Here is an 18394-nt window from a genome sequence, read left to right as displayed (position 1 = left end):
GAATTATTGAGTGAGTGAATTAATGTTCCACACACTCTTTAACCCAGCATATTCAGAACTGAACTTAGTCTCTTCTGCATGAAACCTGCTTTTCCTTCTATGTACCCTGGCTCAGTCAATGGCATCATCATCCAGAAATGACACCCAATCCATAAATGAACTCATATTCCTTTCACTCATTCATCTACTATTTTCAATTAGTCTCCTAGCCCTGCCTATTCAACCTCCAAAATACCCCACTTATATGATCATGTTCTACCCTCTGCTGCAACTATTCTGATTCAGGCCTCATCTTTTTTTCATGACTATTGCAACTGCCTCCTCTCTGCCTTCCCCCTTTTCTGCCATTTATTATGGAATCCTTCATAAATTTGTATGTCATACTCATACAGGGACCATGCTTAATCTTCTCAGTGTCTTTTCAATCTTAATATATGTGCTGCTTAAGCAAACATCCTTCTGCCTTTGTGTGAAGTTAAGAAAGCTTAGCTGCAGGGTTTGTCACCTGCCATTTGGTTATGTGGTTATATGTTTTATAAAGTTTACAAAGTGTAATTAAACCACAATTGGTTAAAATTGCTGTCCCTTTCTACTGAGAGTTTTCCTGGTCACATTTTCCTTGTAGGTGATGTAGGAGCGCCTCAGACATTTTTGAGATTCAGCTAAGTAGAAGTTGATTTGCAGGATAAATTTAGTTTGGGTTTAGTGGGGACATCTGTATGTTTGTGCCATTTCCATTTATAAGTTATTACCCAGGTATAAGAATGACTTCTAGAAAAAACTTTACTTTTTAATGTAATTTTGCATTTACAAGTCTATATTCTTTTCCTAATGAAATGAACCTCACAAACTGTATAAGCTTCAGGTCCCACTAAACCTGGACTGTCCTCTGCCTAAGCCACAAATGTGACACTGTTGCTTCTGCTCAAAAACGATAGTGATTTCTTATTGCTTACAGGATAAAATCTAATAGTCAACTTTTTTGTAAATGTTTTCCCATGTGCATCCATGCATTTGTACACAATGTTTGCTTGTGTGTGTGTGTCTGTGCATGTGCACGCACTCAGTGGTGTTTGACTCTTTGCAACCCCCATGGACTGTAGCCCACCAGGCTCTGTCCATGGGATTTTCCAAGCAAGAATACTGGAGTGGGTTGCCATTCCTTTCTCCAGGGGATCTTTCCCACCCAGGGATCCAACCTACATCTCCTGTATCTCCTGCATTAGCAGGCAGATTCTTTATCACTGAGCTACCTGGGAATCCCGTTTGTACATCATAATCCTTTTACATACAATGTTCTTGTTAATTTAGTGAACTTTAATATACTCTCCAAGTCTCTCTGAAATCTTCCTTGACATCATCAAGCAGCTTCTGAGGCACTTTCTTAGCCTCATTCTACATTTTGCAAGAGGTATCTCTGTACTTATTGGCTGCTGTATTCCAATCGTTTACTTTCAGCCTTGTCTCCTGCACTGGCTGGCAATTTCCCACTGCAGTGTCCCTCTTTTTCATCATTCTATCCCCAGGGCCTAACCCCCTCATCACTTAGGAAATCGGAGTGCACACACGCGTTTTCTTTTCTAAAGCAGTGGGACCGGTTAAGAAAATGAAATAGTAAGAGGATTCCTAGAGAATTTTCTAGACTGTTTGAGAAAACCAGCGCCACCCTGAAGCATGCGTGTGGAGTTCCATCCCTTCAACCTCTTCTACTCCATCCTCAGGCTGTAGTAAGAAAATCATGGGACAGGTGCATGGAAACCCTTCAGTTGTATCTGAACTGAACTGGGGGTGGGGGGGGGGGCGGTGTGGGTGTGAAAGTGAAAGTTGCTCCTTCGGGTCTGACTCTTTGCGACCAGTTCATGGAATTCTCCAGGCCAGAAGACTGGAGTTCATAGTGTTTCCCTTCTCCAGGGGATCTTCCCAACCCAGGGTTTGAACCCAAGTCTCCCAAACTGCAGGCGGATTCTTTATCAGCTGAGCCACCAGGGAAGCCCAGACGGGGTTGGGAAGTACCAAAGAAGAGAGATTTCAGAGGGAGCTGGGGAGTTGACAGAGGCTTTATGGAGGGACTGAGGGCAGGACCCCAGGGGTAGTAGAGGGTGCAAGGTTCAAATTTCTGGCTCTGAAACTCAAGCAACTTGGCTTCCCTAAGCCCGTGTTCTCACTCGGTGATGATAGATTCTCCTGCATTGTGTAGATTAAAGACCTGGAGACTGTGAAACAGGCCGACCTGCTGAAGGTGCTCAGTGAACAGGAGCCTCTGTGAGCACTCTCCCTCCCCCACCTCCCCCACGCCGCCACCTATTAAGTTTGCGGCGCACAGTCGCAGAGTTCACCTCCTCTCATAAGAAAAAGCTGGGGAGGAGTAGGAAGAGAGAGTATGTGTGTGTGTCCGAGTCTGTTGGTGGTGGGTGCTTAACTCCCTGCTTGCCCGGAGGAGGGGGAAAGCAGAGAAGGCTCTGGCCCCACTCAAAATGGAGCCAAGTGCCTGCCTCGCCTAAGATGGCGGCCTCTCCGCCTGTTGGTTCCGGGTCCTCGGCGTCGACTGGGTACCTGGGGAGTCCAGCGGGTCCAAAGGTGGCTGAGCCCCGCCCTGCTTCTCAAGGTGACGCTCCGCCCCTCGTGGCGTCACGCGGGAGCCGGGGCCCGCCTCTGCCGCGGTTACCTCGCGAGTCCGGACCTCATAAGATGGCGGTTGGGTCGCCTCCCCACGGCGGTGCCGCCACTCTCAACATGGTAGCTGTTTACCCCGTGTTTCTCCTGCCCTCTCCGCCCCAACTTCCTCGTTGTTTTGAATAAACTTTATTGACTACTCCGAATTGCCTACCACCGCCACTGAGCATCTCCCAGCGACTTTCCGGACTGCTTTTCTCCAACCCGGCCGCCGGTTCGTCTCTTTCTTCGTTGGTTTGCTCGCGGCAATCTCCTGCCAGCCCAGCGACGCCGCCGCTAGCCCGTTCATTGGGCGGCCGCCGGACTAGGCCCGAGCCGAGGGCTCCAGTAGGCCCTAACGGCCGGGCCCGAGGCAGAGCTGCGGAGAAAGCTGCCCTGAAGCACCGCCGGGCGGCCAGCGAGACCCAGCGGGTGGTTCGAGGGTAAGGCGAGCGAGGTTCGCCGCGTTGCCGTGACGATCCCACAATTCGGCGCGCGCAGCCTGTGGGGCCGGAACTGCCGGCCGAGCCTCCCGCTGAGAGAGGCGCTGAGCCGCTCCGGAGCGAGCCTGGCCGCTGGCAGTTAGGTAGGACTGAGCTGCGTGGGCTTGAGGACTCTCTGCAGCTTTACGGATGAGGAGGTCCCTGTAGGGTTCGGGACCGAAGACGCTCTTGTCAGGTTTGGGGCATGAGGAGGTTCCTGTCAGTTTGGGAGGCGTGAGATTTCCTAAGTTTCTGGGGCTGGAAGGATATTCCTGTCACTTTGGGATCTGTGATGAGATACCTGTCAGTTTTAAGGGGGCAGAAGAGTCTTGGTCAGTTTGAGGGGGCTGTGAGGATATGTCTGCCAATTTCAGAGCTGTGGGAGGAAAATCCTCACTTGGTTGCGGAGTGTGAGGAAATTCTAGTCAGTTTCAAGGGTTTTGAAGTGAACTATTTGAGTTTCTGGGGTGCAACAGAAGCCTGTCAGCTTTGAAGTAGTGGGTGAGCTGATCAGTTTTGGGGTTGAGATTTATTTCAGTTGTTGGGGTGATGAGACTCCCGTCTGGTCGTGGATGGAATAATTTTGAAAGTGAAGGAGCAGATAATTTAAACTCTCAGAACACGACCCCAGAACTGTGATTTTAGTTGGGCGCCTAGTCTTGTCTCCCTCGTTCCTGAAGGCATGGAGGTAATTTTCGAGTAATCTGAGGACTTCCAGGGATCCCTATTCTCTCTGTCTTGTTGCCTTTATTTTTGGAGTGAGAGAAGGGGCTTTTTCTATACCCCCAGCCTCATCCTCTAGGCTGTCGTTTGCGTCATAATAAAGAGAGCCCTGGGAAGCAGCGTTGCTAACAAGGAGAGGTTGCAGTGAGAGATTAAAGGAGCTTCCTGAAAAGGCGTCAGATCTTTCCCTGAAATCCGGAAAGAAGTTATCACTGACGCAGGGGGCTGAAGGAGGTAAGGAGGGGAAATAAAGCTTCGAGAGCAGAGCGCTGTTCTTTATTTGTTAAAGCGGCCCATGGACTTTCTCCAGTTGCCCCCTACAGCCCCAACCAGCTGTGTTGCATCCCGGCGGCAGCGGTAACTGTCCATTTGAGAGCTGAGGGTTGGTACCCTGGGGGACCTGATTCACTCTGTAAAACTGTCGTTTGTGCCCAGCTTTGGTCCAGAGGGGACGCGTGCTGCCGCCTCCTGCTCCTTTTGAAGCTAAGATCCTGGCCCACTGCAGAACACTCCAAGGCCTGGTGAAGATGGCTTCAGTACCAGTGTATTGCCTCTGTCGGCTGCCTTATGATGTGACCCGCTTCATGATCGAGTGTGACATGTGCCAGGACTGGTTTCATGGCAGGTAAGGAGGGCAGGGCATCCTGGACAGGGTGCAGTGGCCAGGTGCTCACTGGCTTGCTCCTTTCTCAACTCTGGTTCAGGTTCCTCCTCAGAAACTTAATTTCCCCTCTCTCCGCTACAGTTAGGTCCAACCCACCCCCAGACACAGGTTCTTACATCCCTCCTTGTAGATTATGGCCTAGCTTAACATTGACATTTGGTTTCTCCTCTTTTTTCTTTTCCTATATATATTTCTATTTTGAACCCTTCTTCTATTTTGTATTTTTTTTCTTAGAAAAATACTTTCTTTTCAGTTACAAAGAATGTATCATCTTTGTATTCTGGTAATTTTGTTTTTCCTCAGAGGCTGGCTTTGGGAGAGACTGTACTGCATTTTTGAGATATTTGAGTCCAACAAACATGGATTTGAGTTGTGGTTTTGCAGCTTACTATCAAAGTGACCTTGGACAAGTTGCTTTGCTTCTCTGAGTCTCTTTGTCTTCAGGCAGACAGAGTGTTTTCTTTATCTATTAGATAAAATATATCTAATACAGCCTTCCTCTTTATTTAAAGCATTTTTACATGCACCTAGTAAATGGAGGCAGAAATGCAATAGCATTTTATTTCTACAGTTTTGCCTGCAGAACCATCCAGGTAAATTGAATTAAGCAGAGGAGATATTGGGTAAAACCGTAGGAGTAAAACCACTAATGAAATCCCTCCAGGTAACCATGTGTGCACATAAGCACCTGTCACCCAGGATTCCAGAAAGGTTAGTGTCTGGAATAAACCTGTACTATTATCCCATTATTGGGACTTATGTCAGCTCTGGAAAGAAAACCATGAAAGGATTTGTACATTGGAGTACAACAAAACAGTGTATGGCGCCCTCCTGCTGTTGCATGTTGCTAGGTTCTAGAATTTTCAGTTATCAGTCTTTTTCAAAGGGAAGCTTCACAGAGGCTCTAGTGACCTGCCAATGCAGGAGACAGAGGAGATGCGGGTTCAATCCCTGGGTCAGGAAGATACCCTGGAGGAGGAAATGGTAACCCACTCCAGTATTCTTGCCTGGAAAATCCTATGGACAGAGGAGCCTGGCAGGCTACAGTCCATGGGGTCAAAAAGAGTCAGACATGACTTAGTGACTGACCACATGTGCACTTTCCGAAGGAGGTGTTTCTGTTACCACACCCAAGACCAAACTGAAGGTTTTGGTACTGGTAAAATTCTACTCTTAGCAAGGACTGTCCCATGCAGCACATCCAAATTCATATTCAGCTGATCTTTGTTGAGTATTTACTGTGTGCCAGGTGCAGAGTTCTATTTACTGCCTCATATTATTTCATTTAAGAGGGGACAGACCTAGATGATGGGGCCTTTTTCTTTCCCCTGGAAATAAATGGGGATTAAGATGTCTTTCAGAAAAAAAAAAAAGATGTCTTTCAGGATTCCTGGTATCTTTGCTAGTGCTGATCAAGTCACTCCTCTGCTTAAAATTCTTTCAGTGATCCTCCTACAGAATAAAAATCAGTCTCTTTTGTGTGACAGACAAAACCTTTTGTGATATACTTGTTCAGTCTCATTTACCACCACTCCTCCTCCCTTGTTCTTTATATCCCAGAAAGACTGAACTACTTATAGTTCTGGGGAAATTTTATACTTCCTTATGCCTTTTTGTCTTTGCACATGCTATTCCCACTAATGTCCTTCCATTTACAACTCATAGCATACCTCTTTTGTAGAGGCCTCCTTTTGGGTTCCCATGGCACTTTATGTATATTCTTATTGAAAGTAATTATTTCATCATATCATAGTTATAAATATATTTTTGTCACTCACTAGCAAGAGCTACCTGAGGGCAGAGATGCAATCTTTTCATATTTGGTATCCTCAGAACCTAGTTCAATGCTAAACATGTAATAGATGCTGAGTACATTTTTCAATGAACAAATGAATGAATCTTCTTGATTCATTGCCTGTGGGCCTTGCTTTGGATTGTGTAGGTTTAAACCTGAAAAGTGAACTTCTGCACGCAGTACAGAGACCCTAACTCTGCAGTGTGGGAACAGGAAATAGGAATGAATGCTTCCTGAGTGCTTATTGTGTGCCAGGCCCCATGACAGAGACTTGGCATACATTTATCTCATCTAATGCAAATCCAAGCCTGAAGGTTAGATATTTCGTTTTCAAATAATATTAAAAATTTTTCCCTGACTATATAAGTGAGACATGCTTATTGTAGAAAATACAGAAAAAGAATAAAAAAGGAAATAAAAATCATCCATGGGCCTTTTATCCAGCACAATCTACTGTTTAATTTTTTGTTGCATTAACTCCCATTGTTTGACTTAGAATATAAATGTATATTTTATTGGGTTGGCCAAAAGATTCATTTGGGTTTTTCCATAACATCTTACAGAAAAACCTGAACCAATTTTTTTTGCCAACCCAATACAATGTGGGATTGTATTATAAACACCATTTTGTAACATGATTTTTATTCCTACTTAACATTATAAAGTTACTGTCATTAAATGTTGATCTAAAGATGATTTCTGATATCCCATTATATATCGTTGTCATCAGTTACTCAGTCATTTCCTTTGAGGTTGGATACTTAGGTTGTTTCTACTTTTTTATATTATAAATAATACTATGATGTGAGGGAAACTTCAGGGTTTCTGGAAATGTTTGGCATTTTTATTTGGGTGCTCGTTGAAACAAAAGGGAAAACATTGTGGAAAGCATCTTTGCACAGTAGAGACCTGACATTTATAAGGAATACCACTGAGACCTTTAAGAATTCCAAATTTACAATATGAAAATGTGTTTATGGGGCAGGCCTCTTCTTAATCACATTTCTGTGGTGAGTCCTGTGTTTCTGTGCACATCCTGACATAAGTTAACTGCCTTAATTTTTTTTTTCCCATGAAAGAGACCAAAATTTTATCTCTTATCATGCTTTTCTATGGACTGCCAGAGAATAAGGAAGACAGCTGAGAATCAGGTCCTTGGTGGGTGGCTGTTCTTGGTTACTAAGTGCATTGCACACATGCACACACATGCACACACAAACACATACATATACACACATCCTAGGCTCATAGTACTTTAGCATAATTGAAAATTACTAAATATTGTGCATTTTTCATGGTTGCCCACAATAGTTAAGCCCACAGATGCCTGTAGATGATATAAATCTGTTCATATCTCTGATGACTTACAAAGGCCAGATTTCTTAAAGTCCAGTTAGGGATTAGTAATGCCATGTTACTTCCTGGAAGGGTTATAACAAGGAAGATGACTATTCCATTTTGGTGGTGAGAATCTGGAACTCATGGAAGTTAAGTTACTCTTTGAGTCTCGATTTGAACTTAGAATTATCTGGCTTGAGACCAGGCTCTCAAAAGTGGAAAAAACAATGGTATAGCTCCATTCCTCTATTGTAAGGGGCTGGATTTTGAAGAGCAGTTTGATTTGTAGAGAAGTGGTTCTCAAACTTTAGGGTGTATCAGAATCACTTGGAAGACCTCTAAAAAGATGAGATAGGTAGGTCCCACCTGCAGGATTTCTGATTCAGTATGTAAGTGGGAGCTACTCTCAGAACCACTGATTTAGAGCATTATTCTGTCTCAATTCCTTCCCATTCTGTGGAGTGTGACAGCTTCTGATATTGTGGGATGGGTGGGCTAACATATCATAACTGTACACTGTTGTTCTCAAAATGTGGTTCATTAACTGGAAATTTGTTAAAAATGTGAATTCTTGGGTTGGAAGCCAGCAGTCTATTTTAACAAACAGGTGGATTCTGATGTATCCTAACTTTTGAGAAACCTTGCTGTACACTAGTGGGGGAAGTTGGTTGGCAAGCATATATCTGGGGCTTTGACAAAACCTCACTCCTTTACAGTTTTCCTATCTATAAAGGAAGTATTGGTTGGCACATCCCCAAGGTGGTGGCTGTGGTGTGGACTCTTAAACTCTAGGGAAATTGGCACTGGCTTCAGATCTGGGTTCAAATTCTGACTCTGTTACTTTTTAGCAAAGGATTTCATCTCTGTGAAGCCTCCGTTTCCCCAAGAGAGGTTGTGATGATTTAAATAAAATGGTAATGACTGTTGTTTATTGAGTACTAGCTAGTCTGCCAGTCATTATTGCTAAACACTTTACTTATGAAACTCCAATACTTTGACCACCTGATGCGAAGAGCTGACTCATTTAAAAAGACCCTGATGCTGGGAAAGATTGAGGTTAGGAGGAGAAGGGGACGATAGAGGATGAGATGGATGGATGGCATCACCAACTCAGTGGACATGGGTTTGGGTGGACTCTGGGAGTTGGTGATGGACAGGGAGGCCTGGCGTGCTTCAGTTCATGGGGTCACAAAGAGTTGGACACGACTGAGCAACTGAACTATCTTTAATCTTTTTTTTGAGTTTTAAAATTATCAATTCAATTCATTTAATAGTTATCAGATCAGATCAGATTAGTCGCTCAGTCGTGTCCGACTCTTTGCGACTCCATGAATCGCAGCACGCCAGGCCTCCCTGTCCATCACCAACTTCGGGAGTTCACTGAGACTCACGTCCATCGAGTCAGTGATGCCATCCAGCCATCTCATCCTCTGTTGTCCCCTTCTCCTCCTGCCCCCAATCCCTCCCAGCATCCGAGTCTTTTCCAATGAGTCAACTCTTCGCATCAGGTGGCCAAAGTACTGGAGTTTCAGCTTTAGCATCATTCCTTCCAAAGCAATCCCAGGGCTGATCTCCTTCTGAATGGACTGGTTGGATCTCCTTGCAGTCCAAGGGACTCTCAAGAGTCTTCTCCAACACCACAGTTCAAAAGCATCAATTCTTCGGCGCTCAGCCTTCTTCACAGTCCAACTCTCACATCCATACATGACCACAGAAAAAACCATAGCCTTGACTAGACGGACCTTTGTTGGCAAAGTAATGTCTCTGCTTTTGAATATGCTATCTAGGTTGGTCATAACTTTCCTTACAAGGAGTAAGCGTCTTTTAATTTCATGGCTGCAGTCACCATCTGCAGTGATTTTGGAGCCCAGAAAAATAAAGTCTGACACTGTTCCCACTGTTTCCCCATCTATTTCCCATGAAGTGGTGGGACCGGATGCCATGATCTTTGTTTTCTGAATGTTGAGCTTTAAGCCAACTTTTTCACTCTCCACTTTCACTTTCATCAAGAGGCTTTTGAGTTCCTCTTCACTTTCTGCCATAAGGGTGGTGTCATCTGCATATCTGAGGTTATTGATATTTCTCCCGGCAATCTTGATTCCAGCTTGTGTTTCTTCCAGTCCAGCATTTCTCATGATGTACTCTGCATATAAGTTAAATAAACAGGGTGACAGTATACAGCCTTGACGAACTCCTTTTCCTATTTGGAACCAGTCTGTTGTTCCATGTCCAGTTCTAACTGTTGCTTCCTGACCTGCATACAGATTTCTCAAGAGGCAGATCAGGTGGTCTGGTATTCCCATCTCTTTCAGAGTTTTCCACAGTTTATTGTGATCCACACAGTCAAAGGCTTTGGCATAGTCAATAAAGCAGAAATAGATGTTTTTCTGGAACTCGCTTGCTTTTTCTATGATCCAGCGGATGTTGGCAATTTGATCTCTGGTTCCTCTGCCTTTTCTAAAACCAGCTTGAACATCAGAAAGTTCACGGTTCACATATTGCTGAAGCCTTGCTTGGAGAATTTTGAGCATTACTTTACTAGTGTGTGAGATGAGTGCAATTGTGCGGTAGTTTGAGCATTCTTTGGCTTTGCCTTTCTTTGGGATTGGAATGAAAACTGACCTTTTCCAGTCCTGTGGCCACTGCTGAGTTTTCCAAATGTGCTGGCATATTGAGTGCAGCACTTTCACAGCATCACATTTCAGGATTTGAAATAGCTCAACTGGAATTCCATCACCTCCACTAGCTTTGTTCGTAGTGATGCTTTCTAAGGCCCACTTGACCTAACATTCCAGGATGTCTGGCTCTAGGTCAGTGATGACACCATCGTGATTATCTGGGTCATGAAGATCTTTTTTGTACAGTTCTTCTGTGTATTCTTGCCATCTCTTCTTAATATGTTCTGCTTCTGTTAGGTCCATACCATTTCTGTCCTTTATTGAGCTCATCTTTGCATGAAATGTTCCTTTGGTATCTCTTTTAATAGTTATAGGACTATTTAAATTATCTATTTTATATAGGATATGTTGTGGTAGTTTGTGCTTTCCAAGGAATTGATTCATTTCTTCTAAGTTGTCAAATTTAGTGTGTACAGTGGTTCATAATCCCTTATTATCCTTTTGATGTCTGCAGGCTGGCTCTGTGGTGACATCTCATTTCATTTCTGATATTGAAAATTTTTATCTTCTTTTTTTCTTTTCAGACTTGCTATAGTTTTGTCAATTTTACTGATCTTTTCAGAGAGCAAGCTTTTTATTTCATTGAATTTCCCTATTATCTTTCTGTTTTCAGCTTTGGTGATTTCTACACTTTATTATTTCCTTCCTTCTGCTTGCTTTGGGTTCATTTTGCTCCTCTTAATGTCTTGAGGTGGGAGCTTAGATTATTGATTTGAGACTTTTCCTGTAGTCTAACATAAGTATTTAGTGCTATCAATTTTCCTCTTAGTACTGATTTAGCCATGTCCCTCAATTTTTTAATGTTTTCCTTTTCATGTAGTTCACTCTAATTTTTAATTAGCTTAGGGACTTCGTGTTTGACCTGTGAATTGTATAGAAGTATGTTGTTTACTTTCCAGGTGTTTGCAGATTTTCCTGTTATTCTGTTACTGATATCTGGTTCGTTTCCATAGAATATACTCTGTACAATTTCAATTCCTTTAAATTTACTGGATTTTGTTTTATGGCCCAGGATATGGTCTGTCTTGGTAGATGTTTCCATGGTCACTTGAGAAGAATGTATATCCTGCTGATGTTTGGAGGAGTTTTCTGTAAATGTTGATTTACCCCTGTTGGTTGATGTTGTTGCTAAATTCTCTGTCTTTGCTGATTTTATGTATAATTGTTCAGTCAGTTGTTGATAAAGAGGTGAAGTGTCCAGGTATAACTGTCAATTTTTCTATTCTTCCTTTCAGTTTTATCATTTGCCTCATATCTTGCAGCTTTGTTGTTTGATGCAGATGCATTTAGGAGTGCTGTGTCTTGGTGGATTGACCCTTTAATTATTATGTAGTGTCCTCTGTCACTGGCAGTTTTCTCTGCATGGAAGTCCATTTTATAGTATATTAATATAGACATTAAAATAGCCACTCCTTTCTTTTGATTAATGGTTGCCTTATGTCTTTTTATATCCCTTTACTTTCACTTTACTTTTACTGACACCATTATATATAAAGTGAGTTTCTTGTAGATAGCATATAAGTTTGGAATTATTTTTTTCCACTCTGCTAATCTCTATAATTGGTATATTTAGACCATATATACTTAATGCAATTATTGATGTGTTAGGGCATAAGTTGGTAATTTTTTTGTTTTGTTTGTTTTCTCTGTTCATTCTGTTTTCTTTCTCCTGCATTCCTTTGGGTTACTTAAATCTTTTCAAGAATTCCATTTTGATTTATCTATAATAAATTTAGATATAAATATATACATAAATAAATATAAATTTATCTATAATATTTTTGAGTGGATCTCTTTGTATAGCTTTTTCAGTGCTTGTTCTAGGCATTGACATAATACATACATAACTTATCACAATCAACTGGTATAGACATTTTACTAGTTTGAGTGAAGAGTAGAAATCTTATTTTAAATTTCTTTATGCTCCCCTGCTATAGTTATCTTAAATATTTCATCTACATATGTTGAGAACCATATCATATAGTGGTATAATTTTTGCTTCAACTGTCAAATATGATTTAGAAAACTCAAGTGGAGAAGGAAAATATATTGTATGTACCCATATTTTCAGTCTTTCCCTTGTTCTGTCTTACTTCCTGGTGTTCTTAAGAGTCCTTTTATCATTTCCTTTCTGTTTAGAGAACATCCTTTAGACATGCTTTTAGAATTGGCCTATTGGCAACAAATACTCTTAGTTTTCCTTCATAGAAGAATGTCTTGATTTTCCTTGAATTGCTGAGGGGGTCTTTTCATTTGATATCAGTTTCTAGGTTTCTAGTTCTTTTCAGCCCTTGAAAACTATTGTGCTACTGTCTTTTGGCTGCCATGGTTTCTGATAAGAGAACTTCTGTCATTTAAATTGGCATTCTCCTTTAGGAAATATCATTTTTCTCACTGATGTCAAGATTTTTTCTTTGTCTTTTTTATGTTCAGGAATTTGATTTTTTTTTTTTTTTGGCTGTACCACATGGTTTGTGGGATCTTTGTTCCTGAACAAGGATCAAAGCTGGACCATGGCAATGAAAGCACTGAGTCCTAACCACTAGACCATCAAGGAGTTTCCTGATTATGCTATTTCTGAGTGTGGATTTCTTTGGGTTTGTTTTTTTAGTCTACAGGTTGCTAAAGCTCTGTTCATTTTTCTTTATATTATTTCAGTTTTATTGAGATGTAATTGACATACAGTACTGTTTAAGGTATAGAGTATAATGATTACCACAATTAGGCATAGATACAATAACTATACCACAATAAGGTATAGAATGAAATGATTGCCACAATTAGTTTAGTTAACATCCATCATCTCATATAAGTACAAAAAAGAAACGAAAACTAAGCTTTTTGCTTGTGATGAGAACTTTTAGGAATTACTCTTAGCAATTTTCAAATATACCATGCAGCAGTGTTAACTATAGTCATCATGTTGTGCGTTACATCCTCAATACTTATATATCGTATAACTGGAAGTTTGTACTTTTTGACTACCTTTATGCAATTCTCATACCCCACCCCCGCCTCTGGAGGGTAACCACAAATCTCACTTTTTCTATGAGTTTGGGTTTTTTCCCTAGATTTCATATATCATTGAGATCATAGAGTAGTCTTTGACTTATTTCACTTAGCATAATGCCTTCATGTATCTGTTGGCCATCTGTATGTCTTTGTGAAAATGTCTATTCAGTTCGTCTGTTCACTTTTTCTTTTTTAATTGGATGATAGTTGCTTTACAATATTGTGTTGGTTTCTGCCATATATCAACATGAATCAGCCATAGGTATACACATGCCCCGTCCCTCCTACCTCCCACCCCATCCCAACCCTCTAGGTCATTACAAAACACCAGGTTTGAGCTCCCTGTGTCATACAGCAAATGCCCACTGGCTATCCATTTTATGTATGGTAAAGTACATATTTCAGTGCTCCTCTCCCAATTCATCCCACCCTCTCCTTTCCCAACTGTGTCCACAAGGCTGTTCTCTGTGTCTGCGTCTCTCTTGCTGCACTACAAATAGGCTCATCAGTACCATCCTTCTAGATTCCATATATAGGCATTAATATACGGTATTTGTTTTTCTCTTTCTGACTTCATTCTGTATAATATGCTCTAGGTTCATCCACCTCATTCAAACTGACTCAAATGTGTTCCTTTTTATGGCTAAGTAATATTCCATGGTATGTATGTACCACAGCTTCTTTATCCATTCATCTGTCAATGGACATCTAGGTTGCCTCCATGTCCTAGCTATTGTAAATAGAGCTGCAGTGAACATGTGGTTACATGTGTCTTTTTCAGTTTTGGTTTCCTCAGGGTATATGCCTAGTAGTAGGATTGCTAGGTTGTATGGTGGTTTTATTCCTACTTTTTTAAGGAATCTCCATACTGTTCTCCATAGTGGCTATATCAGTTTACATTCACACCAATAGTGCAAGAGGGTTCCCTTTTCTCCACACCATCTCCAGCATTTATTGTTTGTAGTTTTTGATGATGGCCATTACAATGACATAATACCTCATTGTAGTTTTGATTTGCATTTCTCTAATAATGAGTGATGTTGAACATCTTTTCATGTGTTTCATCTGCCCACTTTTTAACCAGGTTTTTTTTGCTATTGACCTGTAGGAGTTCTTAATTTTTTTGAATAATAACCCCTTATTTAATATTTTAACATATGATTTGCAAGTATTTTCTCCTGTTCCATAGGTTACATTTTTATTTCTGCATAGCAGAAACTTTTTAGTTTGATGTGGCCAAACCAAATTTTTGATATTATTTATTTTTGATTTTGTAACTTTGTGTTTTCAGTGTCACAGCCAAAAAATTATTGCCTAAGTTCCACATTAAGGACCTTTTTTCCTGTGTTTTCTTCTAGGAGTTACATGGTTTTTGATTTTACATTTAAATCTTTAATACATTTTAAGTTAATTTTTGTGAGTAATGTAAGTCAGGGGTCTATTTTCATCCTTTTACATTTGTTTATTTTTTATTTTTTTCTAATATAAATTTATTTATTTTAATTGGAGGCTAATTACATTACAATATTGTGTTGGTTTTGCCATACATTGACATGAATCCACCACGGGTGTACCTGTGTTCCCCATCCTGAACCCCCCTCACACCTCCTTCCCCATCCCATCCCTCTGGGTCATCCCAGTGCACCAGCCCTGAGCACCCTGTATCATGCATCGAACCTAGACTGGTGATTGGTTTCACATATAATAATATACATGTTTCAATGCCATTCTCCCAAATCATCCCACCCTTGCCCTCTCCCACAGAGTCCAAAAGACTGTTCTATACATCTGTGTCTCTTTTGCTGTCTCGCATACAGGGTTATTGTTACCATCTTTCTAAATTCCATATATATGCATTAGTATACTGTATTGGTGTTTTTCTTTCTGGCTTACTTTGCTCTGTATAATAGGCTCCAGTTTCATCCACCTCATTAGAACTGATTCAGATGTATTCTTTTTAATGGCTGAGTAATATTCCATTGTGTATATGTACCACAGCTTTCTTATCCATTCATCTGCTGATGGACATCTAGGTTGCTTCCATGTCCTGGCTGTTATAAACAGTGCTGTGATGAAGATTGGCATACACGTGTCTCTTTGAGTTCTGGTTTCCTCAGTGTTGTATGCCCAGCAGTGGGATTGCTGGGTCATATGGCAGTTCTATTTCCAGTTTTTTAAGGAATCTCCACACTGTTCTCCATAGTGGCTGTACTAGTTTGCACTCCAACAGTGTAAGAGGGTTTACACTGTTGGTAAGAGGGTTCCCTTTTCTCCAACCCTCTCCAGCATTTATTGCTTGTAGACTTTTGGATAGCAGCCATTCTGACTGGCGTGAAATGGTACCTCATTGTGGTTTTGATTTGCATTTCTCTGATAATGAGTGATGTTGAGCATCTTTTGATTTGTTTGTTAGCCGTCTGTATGTCTTCTTTGGAGAAATGTCTGTTTAGTTCCTTGGCCCATTTTTTGATTGGGTTGTTTATTTTTCTGGAATTGAGCTGTAGGAGTTGCTTGTATATTTTTGAGATTAATTCTTTGTCAGTTGCTTCGTTTGCTATTATTTTCTCCCATTCTGAAGGCTGTCTTTTCACCTTGCTTATAGTTTCCTTCATTGTGTAAAAGCTTTTAAGTTTAATTAGGTCCCATTTGTTTATTTTTGCTTTTATTTCCAATCTGGGAGGTGGGTCATAGAGGATCCTGCTGTGATTTATGTCGGAGAGTGTTTTGCCTATGTTTTCCTCTAGGAGTTTTATAGTTTCTGGTCCTACATTTAGATCTTTAATCCATTTTGAGTTTATTTTTGTGTATGGTGTTAGAAAGTGTTCTAGTTTCATTTTTTTACAAGTGGTTGACCAGTTTTCCCTGCACCACTTGTTAAAGAGATTGTCTTTTCTCCATTGTATATTCTTGCCTCCTTTGTCAAAGATAAGGTGTCCATAGGTGCGTGGATTTATCTCTGGGCTTTCTATTTTGTTCCACTGATCTATATTTCTGTCTTTGTGCCAGTACCATACTGTCTTGATGACTGTGGCTTTGTAGTAGAGCCTTAAGTCAGGCAGGTTGATTCCTCCAATTCCATTCTTCTTTCTCAAGATTCCTTTGGCTATTCAAGGTTTTTTTGTATTTCCATACAAATTGTGAAATTATTTGTTCTAGTTTCTGTGAAAAATACTGTTGGTGGCTTGATAGGGATTGCACTGAATCTCCACATTGCTTTGGATAGTATACTCATTTTCACTATATTTGTTCTACCAATACATGAATACAGTATATTTCACCATCTATTTGTGTCCTCTTTGATTTCTTTCACCAGTGTTTTATAGTTTTCTATATATAGGTCTTTAGTTTCTTAGGTAGATATATTCCTAAGTATTTTATTCTTTTCGTTGCAATGGTGAATGGAATTGTTTCCTTAATTTCTCTTTCTGTTTTCTCATTATTAGTGTATAGGAATGCAAGGGATTTCTGTGTGTTGATTTTATATCCTGCAACTTTACTATATTCATTGATTAGCTCTAGTAATTTTCTGGTGGAGTCTTTAGGGTTTTCTATGTCGAGGATCATGTCATCTGCAAACAGTGAGAGTTTTACTTCTTCTTTTCCAATCTGGATTCCTTTTATTTCTTTTTCTGCTCTGATTGCTGTGGCCAAAACTTCCTACACTATGTTGAATAGTAGTGGTGAGAGTGGGCACCCTTGTCTTGTTCCTGACTTTAGGGGAAATGCTTTCAATTTTTCACCATTGAGGATAATGTTTGCTGTGGGTTTGTCATATATAGTGTTTATTATGTTGAGGTATGTTCCTTCTAGTCCTGCTTTCTGGAGGGTTTTTATCATAAATGGATGTTGAATTTTGTCAAAGGCTTTCTCTGCATCTGTTGAGATAATCATATGGTTTTATTTTTCAATTTGTTAATGTTGTATATTACATTGACTAATTTGCAGATATTGAAGAATCCTTGCATCCCTGGGATAAAGCCCACTTGGTCATGATGTATGATCTTTTAAATATGTTGTTGGATTCTGTTTGCTAGAATTTTGTTACGGATTTTTGCATCTATGTTCATCAGTGATACTGGCCTCTAGTTTTCTTTTTTTGTGGCATCTTTGTCAGGTTTTGGTATCATGGTGATGGTGGCCTCATAAGAATGAGTTTGGAAGTTTGCCTTCCTCTGCAATTTTCTGGAAGAGTTTGAGTAGGATAGGTGTTAGCTCTTCCCTAAATTTTTGGTAGAATTCAGCTGTGAAGCCGTCTGGTCCTGGGTTTTTGTTTGCTGGAAGATTTCTGATTACAGTTTCAATTTCCGTGCTTGTGATGGGTCTGTTAAGATTTTCTATGTCTTCCTGGTTCAGTTTTGGAAAATTGTACTTTTCTAAGAATTTGTCCATTTCTTCCAAGTTGTCCAATTTATTGGCATATAATTGCTGATAGTAGTCTGTTATGATCCTTTGTATTTGTTTGTTGTCTGTTGTGATCTCTCCATTTTCATTTCTAATTCTGTTGATTTGATTTTTCTCCCTTTATTTCTTGATGAGTCTGGCTAATGGTTTGTCAATTTTATTTATGTTCTTAAAGAACCAGCTTTAGGCTTTGTTGATTTTTGCTATGGTCTCTTTTGTTTCCTTTGCATTTATTTCTGCCTAATTATTAAGATTTCTTTCCTTCTATTAACCGTTTGGGTTCTTCATTTCTTCCTTTTCTAGTTGCTTTAGGTGTAAAGTTAGGTTATTTATTTGACTTTTTTCTTGTTTCTTGAGGTGTGCCTGTATTGCTATGAACCTTCCCCTTAGGACTGCTTTTACAGTGTCCCACAGGTTTTGGGTTGTTGTATTTTCATTTTCATTTGTTTCTATGCATATTTTGATTTCTTTTTTGATTTCTTCTGTGATTTTTTGGTTATTCAGCAGCGTGTTGTTCAGCCTCCATATATTGGAATTTTTAATAGTTTTTCTCCTGTAATTGAGATCTAATCTTACTGCATTGTGGTCAGAAAAGATGCTTGGAATGATTTCAATTGTTTTGAATTTACCAAGGCTAGATTGATGGCCC

The 18394-nt window shown here is 40.4% G+C and overlaps 1 protein-coding gene and 1 non-coding gene across 11 annotated transcripts in view; one reads left to right on the top strand and one right to left on the bottom strand.

The window, feature by feature from the left end:
• Window positions 1-347: 347 nt before the first annotated feature.
• On the bottom strand, window positions 348-451 carry LOC129640472 (U6 spliceosomal RNA). Its single transcript, XR_008708841.1, has one exon. It is a non-coding gene; the product is annotated as a U6 spliceosomal RNA (small nuclear RNA).
• A 2223-nt stretch (window positions 452-2674) lies between these two features.
• The window catches only part of PHF8 (PHD finger protein 8), a 95553-nt gene continuing 79833 nt past the window's right edge, over window positions 2675-18394 (top strand). For 2 of the 10 annotated variants that reach the window (XM_055565155.1, XM_055565159.1), the window contains exons 1-2: window positions 2679-3095; window positions 4293-4482. In XM_055565155.1, the coding sequence (XP_055421130.1) occupies window positions 4385-4482 (98 nt within the window). In that variant the 5' untranslated portion in view covers window positions 2679-3095; window positions 4293-4384. The other 8 variants (XM_055565150.1, XM_055565158.1, XM_055565156.1 and 5 more) reach the window with 7 other exon arrangements.

This window comes from Bubalus kerabau, chromosome X (genome assembly GCF_029407905.1).
Source record: "Bubalus kerabau isolate K-KA32 ecotype Philippines breed swamp buffalo chromosome X, PCC_UOA_SB_1v2, whole genome shotgun sequence".
Classification (NCBI taxonomy): domain Eukaryota; kingdom Metazoa; phylum Chordata; class Mammalia; order Artiodactyla; family Bovidae; genus Bubalus; species Bubalus kerabau.
The sequence above is the reverse complement of the archived record's forward strand: the minus strand, read 5'-3'. Positions and strand labels throughout refer to the sequence as shown.